Here is a 12,694-nt window from a genome sequence, read left to right as displayed (position 1 = left end):
AGAAGAGTAGATAGTTCCATTCTTTTACAGATCAAAATGTCAAAGATAATGTTACTTGCATAACCCAAAAAACATCAAAGGAAATGTATTATTGTTCTCTGCCATTACATCTCATATAATTTGTAATGCTCAGCCAAATACAAGAAAAACAGTATCAATGACCCATGCAATCTTGACCAAAGTCAGCAAATTATCCAGAAGGAAGGATAGAAATCAAAATCTGTTGCCAAGAACAAGTTCGATCATAAGACCTTCATGACTCGCAGTTCATTCATCTGGCCTTGTGGACAGCAACTGCCTCTTCAACAGTTTTGAAATTTATAGAAAGAACATGACATCACAAAAACAAGCAATACTGGTTTGACCTACACCAACCTAATGTAATATTTACAACTATAATGGCATGAAGGCTCATGATTTTCTAACCATTTCAAAAGGAAGGAATGGAGGCCGCCAGAGTATTTATGTTGACGACCGCAACAATTCCAACACCTAACAACATAATCAATAAACAAGCTCTTTCCTATCTCATGCAAGAGTAGCCCAAAACCTAAATACTAGCTGTTCTCTATTCAGAAAAAGGGTGCGGGTGCATGAGAGAATTTCTTGAGAATCACAAAGTTCTAGTGTACTACATTAAAAAAAAATTGAACCTAAGAATTTAAGGGGGTTGTGACATAACAGTCTGCATGAAAAAACAACAGCAAGGCTCCCCCAAAGACAGATTAGGAGGAGGACAACAAAAACACAAAGGTTGGGTTACAACAATCTAGCAGGAGCCACAAGTGACGCTGAACTTTCGTGGCTAGTTCCTACATGATTGAAAGAAGATTGATTTAAAACGGCTAACATCTCAATCAGCTTTGATAAATCAATCAACAAACAATTTTACAAGGAATGAGTTATGAAAAAAAAGGATTCAATGACCTGAAACGATGGAACAAGCACCAAAAGCCATCAAACGATTTGAAAATCATTCACATTAGACATTCTAAAAAAATTGCAGGATCATGAACAACCTTTCATTCAAACTCACACTTAAAGCACATATGATGATTGAGAAGAAAGCATGCAATAGCAGCATTCAAAGGTGTGGCTGTGATGTGCCATAAATATTCCAACATGTTCAACATTCAGTTATGCGCAGACAAAAATACCAAATACAGCAAAGCAATCATGGTCCTAAATTCCAAAATTATGAATCCATAATCTATTTAGAACCCTAATATTTGCACTTCCTTGCTTTCTACAATCATCCAATATTCTTAAACAATCAAACAGTTAAAACTACATTCGTGAGAAATTTGAAAATTTCCGGCACAATTCAACTGCTGAACTATAAAGAAGTGAAGAGACGACCAATGACACAATTATACAAAGGAATTCCATTCCAAATCAAATAAAAACCAAGGATTCAGAAGTCAACGTTAATGACCCGTCAAAGAAAAACTATCCCTAAAACGATACGAACATGACTCCAATACCAGAGACCCAGATCTGATCCAGCACAAGCTTTCCCACAATAATCTAATCACAAACTCCGCCCCTACTTCTTGTTCTTGGCATCACCACCGCCGGCATTACTCCCTCCAGCTGCCTGCGCTGCCTTCTTTGCCGTCTTCTCCTGTAGTGCTTTAGCATCTCTGCACATCAAATTAAGATCGATAATCAAACCAACGTCGGATCAAAATCAGGATCCCATAAAGGAGAAATTACTACCTTTCACGGCGTTGTTCCGGGGTCAGTCCATCGTCTTTGTTCTTACCCTTGCCGCCGGTCCTGGCTTGAGCCCTTTCACGGTCCTTTTCCCTTTGATTACCGCGTAGGCTTCGATTAAAGATAACAACTACACTATGTTTGACAAAAAAAGAGAAACTATAGCAAACAAATTTACAATAAATCAAAGCTCAATAATATTTATTCAATAATATTAGGGAGGATATGAGTCATTCTCGATTAATTTCTCAAGAATCCAAGCAACAGAAGCAAAGAAAAGCCCCTGGAAATTTACACACAATCGAAGAAGCCATCATCAGATGAATCCTCAAAAGAAAACGTCAACACAATGAGACAGAGACTCACCTTGATTGAGCTCGAATCGAGGAGAGAGAGAGAGAGCAAAGAATTGTCCAAGGAAGGGGAAGGGAGGAGAATGTGTGGACTTTATCTGCCAGGGTTAGGTTTTGTGAGAGCCAGTCGATCCGTGGAATTCTCGAGAAGCCGCCGAGATTCCATCCTTCCTTAACAGCGTCTTATAAAATTCTCATATAATTTTGTTGCGTCTTAGCTGGATGCCAGCCCTACGTTTCGCTGACTTTTCTTGTTTGTGAACCGCTAGCGGGTTAATCACAGCCCTTCATATATTTTTTTCCTGTAATTTTTAAATCGGCAGCCCTTTTGGACCACACTAGCTGGGCTTGTACCAAAGTCAATGCAAGCCCAAAGCTCTTTTTCCCTCCTCATCTCCTCCTCCATAGCCTCCCACTCTCCCCCGCACCGTCCCTCCAACGTTTCAAGAGATATTGACCGAGAGAGAAGGGTAGTCTAACGACAACAAAACAGAGTAGGAGGAGATAGGGAGGGACCACGGTATAGACTCCGTGTGTGATCTTATCTTAGCTCTCTTTCAAATTTTCTTTTTCACTTTCCTTTATTTTTGGCATTTATTGTGAATGTTGCAGATATATAATTGAAAGGCTGCAGTTCTAAGTACCAGAGATCTGGTGCCCACACATGTAAGGTATCCGATGCCATTTCCAGCTTTTTTTTGCTGTAAATCAGGTTTTTAATGGCTTAGAAATAAGGTTTTTGTTTGGTTAGTCTAGAATTTGAAGTTTTGTTTTTTTTCCCCCTAAAAATTTGAGTTTCCGATCCTTGAATTCATCTCTGTATTTTATCATTTTCCTCGGAATTTGTGTGATTCTATGTTCTGTTCTACGGAATTTGTGATTGATTCAAAATGGAAGGTGGTGGTAAACGGAGACTCACATTATTGGATCACATGTCCGCTGTTGACAGTGGACGAGATTCGCTTGCGGCGGTTGCGCCACCGGGGAATCAAATCAACCGAACTCTCCTCGAGATCATACGCGACGAGGACCCTTGTGACGGCTCCGATGGCCTCAGGAAGAACTGGAAAGTCTTTAGGGACAAGCTCCGTCTCAAGCGCGCCGGAGCTACTTGGACATCCTCTGTTCATATTACTGCCTCCGATATTCGGAATAATAATAACAATCAGCATGTAAGATCCCCATTTTCGCGCCGGAATTCCCTCCGTTTCACTACTATGCCATCGGTTCCACCGGATTCAAATGAGTTATCGGAGGATGTGAATGTTAATGCCATCGGTGACGCTACTCCAGCAAGAAGTTTCAAGCCACAAATTTCTCGGCACAACTCAACCCGCTTTCCGGCTTCCAACTCTGATTCAAATCAGCCTGGAGAAAACGAATACGAGCCGGCTAATGAAGGCACTCGGCGGTTGGCAGCGGCATTGGCGGAGGAGAGGCAGTTGTCAGCAAGGGAAGCTGTTGCGGCGCAGGAGGCGTCGGAGGCAGCGGCCGCCGCAGCTGCGGAAGGAACTGATTCAGAGGGCGAGGCGGAGGAACAATCAGGTGCGGGACAGCCGGTGAGGATGTCCTTGATGGATTTGTTGGAGGAGAACGATAGACAGTTGGGACTTGAAGGGTCCACCCACATGATGGTATACGACGAAGAGGAGTTGGACGATGATGATTATTATGAGGATGTAGAGCAGTTTGGTGGGGGTGGTGTAGAGTATAATTGCCGCGTGTGCATGGTGAGGCATAAAGGCGCGGCTTTTATCCCCTGCGGACACACCTTTTGTAGGCTTTGTTCAAGAGAGCTTTGGGTCCGGAGGGGTGACTGCCCTATCTGCAATGGTTTCATCTTAGAAATTCTTGACATCTTCTAAATTGTGCGGAATTTATTTCAATACCTTTTGCAATAAAATCGAACTCAGAACATTCCGAGTCCATACGATTTGACCCTTTGTCGAACAACATTGACACCTTCACTTCCGGAAAATAAAACTGAACTTGAATTTATATTCAACAAGAACATCTCAACAACAGCCAAAAAGAAAAATCATCAGTGAATTACAATGAAGCATAATGTAAACAAGTTCAACGTCAAATGCACATGTAAAACTAGAACACAAGTAGACTAAAAGATTTCAAATGGTATTGGCACGGTATTCTTAAGCTAAAAGAAAATAGCCCGATCTGATGCACAAGAGTTTGTCTTGGACAAATATCACCATGTATAGAGAACAATAGCTATATGACAACTAGAATAATAACAGTTGGAAACATCAAAACATAAACACTTTGATTTGATTTATGAATTCTAACAACAACAGCAACAAGAGATGCTGTAATGACTTCCATACTGTGCTGGCAGGAAATAATACAGAGACCCTCAAACCAACAATATTTTTGGGGTGAGAAAACAAGGGTTCATACTTCATAGCAGAGTTGAAAAGTGTTCATTTACTTATCCTTTGGTTCTCATGATTGTGATGCTACCTTTTCCTCCATCTGTACGAATTTTAGTTGTGCCGACTACAGGCTTGCCAGAGAAGGGCGAGGTCGGGTAAATAGCAGGATCTTCATAACTTCGCTTTGATTTTGGTGGAGTGCGGATCTTCTGGTTTATGTCCTTCAAAGTAATATCTCCATGGACTCCACACGGTTTGATGAAGGTAAATGGAGAAGTAACAGAAGAAGCTAACTTGGTGGGTGTTTGTATGATGGACTTCCTACCTAAGTGCAGAAAGCAAAGTACCTCGAATGGTTAGTTTGGATTTAAGACTTCCATAGATGAATATTCACAATGATCAAAGATAAATGAGCAAGCCGCCTCAGCAAGGTCAAAAGAGGTCGAAAATTCTCACATGAGGAATGAGACTGAAAATAATAATACTAGCAATGACAAGTCAAACAGGCGAACATATGACGCAGTGATAAAATTGAATGGGTGCAACCTAAAGGTTATAGATACAAGTTCAATTCCAGGGAACCCCCTCTCCACATTTTGTGCGGGGTAAGGTTTGCGTACTTCTTACTTGTCTCCGACACCGCCCACTGCGGGAGTCTTGTGTACTGGAGTTGTTTACTTTTTAATTACCACGCAAAAATGTGGGCCAGTGGTAGATTTGTAGTCGTGCATAGATGAGAACCAGAAACAATAATCATCGATAGATAACCATTTAATGAGGGATGAGAGCAGACAGCAAGCTTAGCAATTAGGAGCAAAAAAACAAGATTGAGAATAGAGGGCCACCTTTGAAGACAATATTTCGAGGAGTCCTAGTAACTTGCTGTCGAACCACATTTTCAGTTTCAGTCGAACTATTATACAACTCTACAAAAGTAAACCAATACTATGAACTTAATATCATACGCAAAAGAACAATGAGAAGAGGGTAATAATAAGTAGAAACAGAGAGAATATGAAAGCTGGGGACTGAAAAAAAATATAATGCCATGCACCTGAAAAATCCATTTGAATATCGGCTGCTCCAGCGTAATTCCTAAATCCCACATAATAAATCAATCAGGAAAATTGGAATTATGATCAAACCAAAGCATGTATTGAAGTCTAGTGAAGCATACATATCATCACAGATAAAATTCATCTGAGTGTCATTAAAGCATGAGGCAATCCATTCCTCAGATGACTGATCTAGGCCTTTGTAACCGGAGGCAGACACATTTTCTGGAAAACAAAAAATCAAGATTAGGTAATCCCAAATAAAATTCATATTTTTACAAGAACACAGCCATGCAGAAGACAAACCTGAAAACCCAGATACCCACTCTGACGTTTGGGGTAAAACATCGTCAAACAAGTCCTTCCTCTCCTGAGCAAACAAATAACAAAGTATCACTGATATTAAAATACTTTGGTAAAATCTGAACAGAAAAAAAAAAGAAAAGGATTATATATGTAACAACCATACCATAACTCAAAACTTATCAAGGAAAAATTGAGGGTTGAGTCATGAGTGGAGCAGAAGGATGAAATGTTGAACACGCTAAGGCCTGGAGGCTGGAGCTAATCTGCTTCAGAAGCAGCATTTTGTCCAACAATGTTTGATGTGACGCTCCATGCCTCCATGCACTGGAACTATTGGAAGAATTACTATGTCCAATATTGCAATCTACCACAATTGAGTGCCTAGTGCTAGATGGGTATATATCATATCTACTCAGATAAGTTAGAATATGGACGAAAATAATACCATCTATGGAACAATATCAAGCCTTTGTCACTATGAAATTTGAATTTGGCACCTCTCTTGTTGTGCAAGTTTTCAATAAAGGAGAATTTCAAGTGTGCGACATGTTTGTCCAACATTTCAACAAGGAGGACATGCTTTAGACTTGATATTGGGGTGGGGGAAGAAGTGCAAAAATAAAACATGCTTTAGATATGAAAATATTGGACAAGTAAAGAGCATTCAAGCACTGACATATGATTTTAAAAACACAGATGGAATCTCTTCACTGCAAAATAGGGAATCTACTACTTCAGTATCAAACTGTAGCATCCGTCGCCTCTTTACTTGTGAAGAAGCCTCCCTACATTGCTCTGGCTCCTTGTTTATATTCTCTGAAATCCACTTTATCATATCAGCCACAATTCTAACTTGCAAGAGCAATACTATTATATGGAAGAACAGAAGATAAAAGATTTACCACTATCAGTAACATGCAAATCACCGCAGGCCTTCATGGGGGTTGTTTGATCATCCAACATATAGGAAATATCTTCCTCATTCAGAGTGACTTCATTCCAACAGCATTTAGATACATCTGCTTATAAGAATAAGATCACCCAAAAGTCGGTGGGCTTGGCGAAAAGTGCTAGTTTCATTGTATATATTGGTACATAAACCTTAAAATGTCAGCCAGAACTCACCATAATTAGAATCCTTTCGGGGGCAATTACCATCCCCTTGCCAATTCCAATGCTCACCACTACCATTTGACATCATAGGAAAGAGACATATCAATTTACAGTTATATATTTCTATGGTCTAACCATCTCACAACAAATGAGTAACCATAGATGCAAGCTCTAAGAAAACTACATAATGAAGACACTCTCACAGCACTGGCAATATGGATAAGAGAATCAGTCAGTGGATACTCTGGGCACTTGTAAGCTTAGTTGACAGATTACAAGTCCAATTTGTGATTGAAGTACAATAATATTAAACCTCTTAAAACCCTGTTGCAGTTTCTTAAAATCCAATAAATCCCAATTGAATCTGGGATTCTACTAGCGTAGCATAACTGTCCCAAATTGGGATCTCTAGCAAGGCAGAAAACTTTGTTAGCTAACAGGTTTAGGCAATCAGATTTTCATAACAACTTCTACAAATGAAGAAAAATGAAAAATGACCCACCACTTTATTCAAGGGTCCTTCTTCCTTTAGCATAGAATCAAAGCGAACTCCATTAAACCCCACCACTACCCCAAAAGAATTCACAAAAACCCAACTAACAGCACCAGCATTGAATCGCAGAAAGAATTCATAGCACAACAAAGGCACAACCTGAAAAATCTATCCCAATAGGCCAACATTCATCCAAATTGAAATGAACAAAGCACAATAATAAATGCAGTTTCAATATCAAAAAAAGCGAGGTGAGATTTCATTTACCTGTTGCAGTTGTGATCCATTACTGAATCTGAAACTGAATTTAGGACCTCAGTAATCGCAGAAGCTCGTCTCCTCCCTTTTACTTCACGAACAATAAAAGTCATAAATATTCATAGCATTTCAGTGTTTTTCTGCTAGAGATGCGCGAATGGCTAAACGCCAACTCTCTCCCACACACACTCTCTCTGTGGTCGCTTTGTGTTTTATTATAACAAATACATTTGCGTATTTCCTATGTCCGATTCGAGAAAATGCGTGAGAAAAACAAGGAAAGAGGATTGGAGTAAGTGGACCCTCTGATATGTCCGTTACTCGTGGGATTACTTTTGCAAAATTTAATTATTTTGTCATAATCTTCTGCTCTGCTTGCCATAAAAAGATAATAACTAAAACAGGGTTACGTTTTTATTCATCTTGTTCGTTGGACAGCTTCTTACCTTATTTAGGCTGATAGGATAGAACTCTTATGCAGAAATGCAAATGCTAATTAATGATTTTAGCATGTTCAAGAATTTTCACTTTGTTTGTCAAAAACTTCATAATTTTCTTTTTTGGTATCAATAATGGGTATCCTTTGAATTATTTATCAAAGAAATATAGGGTTCATCCGCGTTCATGTAGATTTTAGTACTGCTCTCTAGTTTAAAAGTGGAAAATGTGGCACAGAAGTTCCAAATTGGGACTCCGGAGTCCCGAATTGTGATTGGGAAGCATCAACCGATAAAATCAACTGCAATGGATAAAAATAAATAATCCCATAAGTTTTGGGCAAGCCATATACATTCAGCATTCACTACTTTAAAGGTATCCATCCATCCATCTCTCTTCTAAACGTTGAGGATTTATTTTTCTTGAAATCTCACTTACATATGCTAACAGGCTGACATCTCTGCTCACAGCTACTTGATGCAGTCAGGATGCAAGGCAAGTAAGTACAGACGACAAAAGCAAAAGGTATACAATAAAAATAAGAACACCAAACAAGCCTAATAATTCCATAAGTCGCAAAAGAAGACCATCATCAACATCCATGGCATCACACTCCCACCAAATACTTGGTCGTGACCATACTTAAACTATGCAGTTCATCTTAGGTCCATTTCAATTTACACGGATATTTTGAATGATAAAAATAAAACAGAGCAAATAAACCAACTATGCCAGATGGCCGCCTCCTGTTTGGTGCAGCATAGCATCAATTTCATCGCCATCCTCCATCTCAAGCTAAGCCAGAAAAAGAAAAATGAATTAATAAATGAGAAACACCAAACAAACCATAGTAAAAGTAACATTCAAATAACAAAATACAACCCTTCAAGATGACTCCAAAAGTGTAAGGGTCTAGCTCATCCCACCACAACAAGCTGGATAAATATCACAGATTTGACATTTGACATTTAAAAGTAACACATAATCTAATCTACTCGAACCTTAGCAAATAGCAACTATCAGCCTGTCCTATATGCAGCCCATGCATCTAGTTCTGCTACCTTTTGGATTGCATCACACAGAAAGCAGAACAGACAAAGCATTACCCATTGCGAACGCTATTTAAATAGTTGAATTGATTCATTCTACGTTTTAAATGCTTAATAGACCCATCATTTTAAAAAAGCATTACTTATTGTTATTACTTCTTATGCCTCAAAAGGATGGCAAGCAACAAATCACACACTCAGAGCTGTTCAAAACTCCAAAGATGTTTGTCCTTAACCCAGTTTTCAACCCACACGTCCAAATTTTAAAATGAATCTAAAGAATAAGGCAACTAAAATATACCAAGGCACCGGTACTTAACCATTTCTAATTCCCAAAAATTGAAACTAGAGTTTAATAAACAAGCAGAAATATCACCTCATCTGGAGTCTGTTCTGCACGGAGTCTGCGCCCATCAAACAAAAATGCAATGGAGTTCAAATCCACTGACTGCCTCTCACAATATGCATTCATTAATTTCCGCATCTGGGTACTCCGTTTGATCCTAAAAAACACTTCATTGCCATCCTACAAGCAAACCACGAAGCAAATATAAAGAAAGCAGGAAAAAATACAGACTGAAAGAATTTAAGTAAATGGAGATAAACAACATAAAATTTAATTATACAAATGATGAAAACGGAGAAGCTACAAGCAACTGTATAGTCAAAATAATCAATTTTATAGTTTGACGTAATTGATTTATTCATTTTCCTTTTCAATGCGAGTAAGTTGGTTATATAAATGCTAACACAACACAGCAAGATATTTGGTATTCACTTTGCTGATAAACTGCCTCATAAGCATTTACATAACCAACTTAATCGCATTGAAAAGGAAAACGAATAAATCGGAATATCTTAATCACACTCCATATGATGACCCCAATGCTATTGATTAGAATATCTTAACCAGTCCATACATAGTATCATGGGATTAAAAAATCAGAATCAGCATCTACTTGTTCTAAAACAATCTTTGTGTCAAATGACAAGCAATTATAAATCCTCTCGATAATCCCTCTGTGGGATACCCATAGATTTCATATCAATTTCCACTTCATCATGTTGTCTTCTGCTACAACCAGTGACTTCACAATTATCTCAGCAACCCATCCAATCTGGCAGTCGCATGTTGTAAATCATCGTAAACATTGAAATACAAGGATTGCAATAAGCACCAACAATAAAACAAGCAAATCATAATCCATCCATACCAATCATTGCATGTCTCCAGAGATCACTTCATTTCCACAAGACATAATATTACCAATAAATTTTCTCCAACGATAACGAGCATCAACATTACACCACTAAAAGCAGTTAGCAATGAAACCAACAAACATGAGTTTCACAGCCATGCAAAGCAAAATCACGCCAAAATCTTCCACCGACGTAACATGAAAGTATTGGAAGAACGAAAACCCCAAAACCTTATAAAACCCTAAATAAAGTAAAACAAACAAATCAATCAAGCGCGATTTAAACCTGGCCCTTGACTTTGAGGTTAATGTGAGCCGATTGGTCCCCGGGCTTCTTGTCCTCCTCTTGCCCTGCGCCACCGCCACCGCCGCCGCCTGTTGCAGACATTCTCTCTCAATCGCGTTTTTCTCTATCTGGTGATTTTAGGTTTGCTTCCCGACAAACAAACTAAAGAGATTATTAAATAGGTCTGCTTCAAAAGGCCGAAGAGAGAAGCGTTTTATTCACGCTATATATAATGATTTAGGGTGGGTAGTATTGTAAATAGATCCAACTTTTAATGACGTGCCGTCGACAGAGAGCGAGTGTCTTGTTATTGGCTACGAGCGAGGTATTTTAGTGCGAATTTTCCAAATAAAATAAAATTGATAGAGATTTGGATTCCGGGACCCGTAGCGATTCATTGGTTTCGGAATGGACGACTGAAATTGCTCGAGAGGGAATCAACGGCCACTAATGTATTAATGTGCCATTTTAAACTTCTTTTTTTTATTTTTGTTTCTTTCTAAGGCAATTTGGGGGAGAATATGTGCTGCCATTTCAATTGGATTGATATGCATGTACTTAATTGGATTTCATTTGAAGACCCAATATGATTATATTGTAATTTGTGGAGAAAAAAGTTGTGGATTGAATTGAACATATTCTCTCTCATCCCGACGCAGTGATTGCGGGAAGCCAAATCACATACAAGTTTAGACTTGACTTTAATAAACATTATTTTTGGTAGTTAATAATGACATCATAAAAATTTATTACTTGAATATTCGAGATAGATCTAAATTGGAGCCGTCAAATTCATGCATATACAAATTTTCTAGTGAACAATAAAGTAAATTAGATCAAAAGAGTAAAGGTCACGGTGAACATTACCACTCGATGATTTCCAAAATTTCTAAAGTTTTAATTAGTAAAGTCTAAAAGTCATGAATTAAGCCTTGAAGTGGATTGGTCTCGTCAGGCAAAACGAGGCAAAAATTTGGATAAGGATGGAGGAGTTTTAGTCACATCCCAATATTTTCTAAGTGTAACCCATAAAAACTGTAACTCTTATAAATCCACAAAAAATACATAAATCTAAGACATTTTACAAATGCATCCCGTAATCAGATAGATACGTTATGTTGTCGCCGGTCATATCATCGTCTATTGGGGTTATTCTCGAGTTGAAACTTCTTCGAAAACGTGAAACTCTGGCTCATAGTTATCCCAGAGGCGATATTTGAGACCAAATCGTCCAAAAATGTCTTGTTTGGGATCAAACTCGGGACGTCAATTTCCAACAGAGTCTTGATCGGAAAATGGGTGGAATGGAAGCGTCTTGCCACGAAGAGTCAAAAAGTGGTGTTGTTTTCCTTCAACAGTGGTAAGATTGTCCGGATCGGACGACTTTTCTTACGGTGGACATAGACTTTTGAACTTGATTTCTGCAGTTACAGTGAACAAAACTCATCGGGGTTAGTAGGGTTTAGTTCATGGTGGCTTGGGCTTCAATTTGGTGAGGGGTGTAAAGAGTATAGGTCTTAAAAAAAGACAAAGTCAGCAAAGTCGGGGTATGTTTCGCCAACTTTGGGGTGTGACTAAAGCTCCCATAAGATCGACCTCATGTGGGGCCGAACTGGGCCCAAGAAGCCCATTAATTTAACCTCACTCTCAATTGGGCATGGGTCGGGTCTCTCCTTGGAAACGGACCGAAGTGGAGTTTTTCGGCCCCTTTAAACTATTGGGTAGATAGTCCAGAAGGGGCTTCGGCTCGTTTTCACCTTCGTCTTGGGCCTGTTCTCATCTTTAGCTTAGGTCCTCTCTGATGTCTCTGAATGGTCGTAACTCGTAAGCTCGCCCTCAGATTGGGCATAGGGCACGGTCGTCCCCGTCTTAGGCTCGCCTCTGATTGGTCTTAGGCCCTTTCTCAGATTCGGTATAGGCCCAGTCTCACCTTCTACACGGACCTAACTGGAGTTTTGCGGCCTTTTAAATACTTTTGGGCTACTAGTCCAGGACCTAAGTTAGGCCCAGTAAGTTTAAAATCTAAAATTTGTCACGA

At 39.1% G+C, this 12,694-nt stretch overlaps 4 protein-coding genes and 1 long non-coding RNA gene across 8 annotated transcripts; 1 reads left to right on the top strand and 4 right to left on the bottom strand.

The window, feature by feature from the left end:
- Positions 1-1,199: 1,199 nt before the first annotated feature.
- Positions 1,200-2,238, bottom strand: LOC119991272 (small EDRK-rich factor 2-like). Its single transcript, XM_038837589.1, has 4 exons — positions 2,083-2,238; positions 1,944-1,999; positions 1,720-1,822; positions 1,200-1,643 (listed from the first exon to the last, which is right to left on the bottom strand). The coding sequence occupies exons 2-4, from the start codon at positions 1,948-1,950 to the stop codon at positions 1,547-1,549; spliced, it is 207 nt and encodes a 68-aa protein (XP_038693517.1). The 5' UTR covers positions 1,951-1,999; positions 2,083-2,238; the 3' UTR covers positions 1,200-1,546.
- A 191-nt stretch (positions 2,239-2,429) lies between these two features.
- Positions 2,430-3,997, top strand: LOC119991271. 4 transcript variants are annotated; one of them, XM_038837588.1, is made up of 3 exons: positions 2,430-2,600; positions 2,682-2,735; positions 2,967-3,997. In XM_038837588.1, the coding sequence occupies exon 3, from the start codon at positions 3,002-3,004 to the stop codon at positions 3,932-3,934; it is 933 nt and encodes a 310-aa protein (XP_038693516.1). In that variant the 5' UTR covers positions 2,430-2,600; positions 2,682-2,735; positions 2,967-3,001; the 3' UTR covers positions 3,935-3,997. The 4 variants fall into 4 exon arrangements, with proteins under 4 accessions (XP_038693516.1, XP_038693514.1, XP_038693515.1 ...); XM_038837586.1 differs by having other exon boundaries at positions 2,431-2,600; positions 2,682-2,740; XM_038837587.1 differs by having other exon boundaries at positions 2,432-2,589.
- Positions 3,998-4,186: 189 nt separating this feature from the next.
- Positions 4,187-7,934, bottom strand: LOC119991270 (protein XRI1-like). The gene is made up of 9 exons (XM_038837583.1): positions 7,694-7,934; positions 6,946-7,004; positions 6,723-6,839; positions 6,497-6,636; positions 5,821-5,884; positions 5,637-5,739; positions 5,514-5,554; positions 5,305-5,385; positions 4,187-4,784 (listed from the first exon to the last, which is right to left on the bottom strand). Exons 1-9 carry the CDS (start codon positions 7,795-7,797, stop codon positions 4,516-4,518), a joined length of 978 nt encoding a protein of 325 aa, XP_038693511.1. The 5' UTR covers positions 7,798-7,934; the 3' UTR covers positions 4,187-4,515.
- A 548-nt stretch (positions 7,935-8,482) lies between these two features.
- On the bottom strand, positions 8,483-10,840 carry LOC119990336 (small ubiquitin-related modifier 1-like). The gene is made up of 3 exons (XM_038836199.1): positions 10,657-10,840; positions 9,548-9,697; positions 8,483-8,917 (listed from the first exon to the last, which is right to left on the bottom strand). Exons 1-3 carry the CDS (start codon positions 10,756-10,758, stop codon positions 8,849-8,851), a joined length of 321 nt encoding a protein of 106 aa, XP_038692127.1. The 5' UTR covers positions 10,759-10,840; the 3' UTR covers positions 8,483-8,848.
- On the bottom strand, positions 9,775-10,650 carry LOC119990337. The gene is made up of 2 exons (XR_005466019.1): positions 10,386-10,650; positions 9,775-10,289 (listed from the first exon to the last, which is right to left on the bottom strand). It is a non-coding gene; the product is annotated as an uncharacterized LOC119990337 (long non-coding RNA).
- Positions 10,841-12,694: the final 1,854 nt, after the last annotated feature.

This window comes from Tripterygium wilfordii, chromosome 22 (assembly GCF_013401445.1).
Source record: "Tripterygium wilfordii isolate XIE 37 chromosome 22, ASM1340144v1, whole genome shotgun sequence".
In the NCBI taxonomy this organism is placed as follows: domain Eukaryota; kingdom Viridiplantae; phylum Streptophyta; class Magnoliopsida; order Celastrales; family Celastraceae; genus Tripterygium; species Tripterygium wilfordii.
The sequence above is the reverse complement of the archived record's forward strand: the minus strand, read 5'-3'. Positions and strand labels throughout refer to the sequence as shown.

Bases quoted from the DNA above. Each gene is read 5' to 3' on its own strand.
- LOC119991272 (XM_038837589.1), bottom strand. The intron at 1,644-1,719 runs GTAGTAATTTCT...TTTGATGTGCAG, and splicing joins CCGGAACAACGCCGTGAAAG to AGATGCTAAAGCACTACAGG.
- LOC119991271 (XM_038837588.1), top strand. From the start codon at position 3,002: ATGTCCGCTGTTGACAGTGGACGAGATTCGCTTGCGGCGGTTGCGCCA.
- LOC119991270 (XM_038837583.1), bottom strand. From the start codon at position 7,797: ATGACTTTTATTGTTCGTGAAGTAAAAGGGAGGAGACGAGCTTCTGCG. The intron at 6,840-6,945 runs GTGAGTTCTGGC...TCTTATAAGCAG, and splicing joins CCGAAAGGATTCTAATTATG to ATGTATCTAAATGCTGTTGG. The intron at 4,785-5,304 runs GTGGCCCTCTAT...TTCTGCACTTAG, and splicing joins TCGAAATATTGTCTTCAAAG to GTAGGAAGTCCATCATACAA.
- LOC119990336 (XM_038836199.1), bottom strand. From the start codon at position 10,758: ATGTCTGCAACAGGCGGCGGCGGTGGCGGTGGCGCAGGGCAAGAGGAG. The intron at 9,698-10,656 runs GTTTAAATCGCG...GTTTGCTTGTAG, and splicing joins ACCTCAAAGTCAAGGGCCAG to GATGGCAATGAAGTGTTTTT. The intron at 8,918-9,547 runs GTGATATTTCTG...TTTCTGGCTTAG, and splicing joins CAGAACAGACTCCAGATGAG to CTTGAGATGGAGGATGGCGA.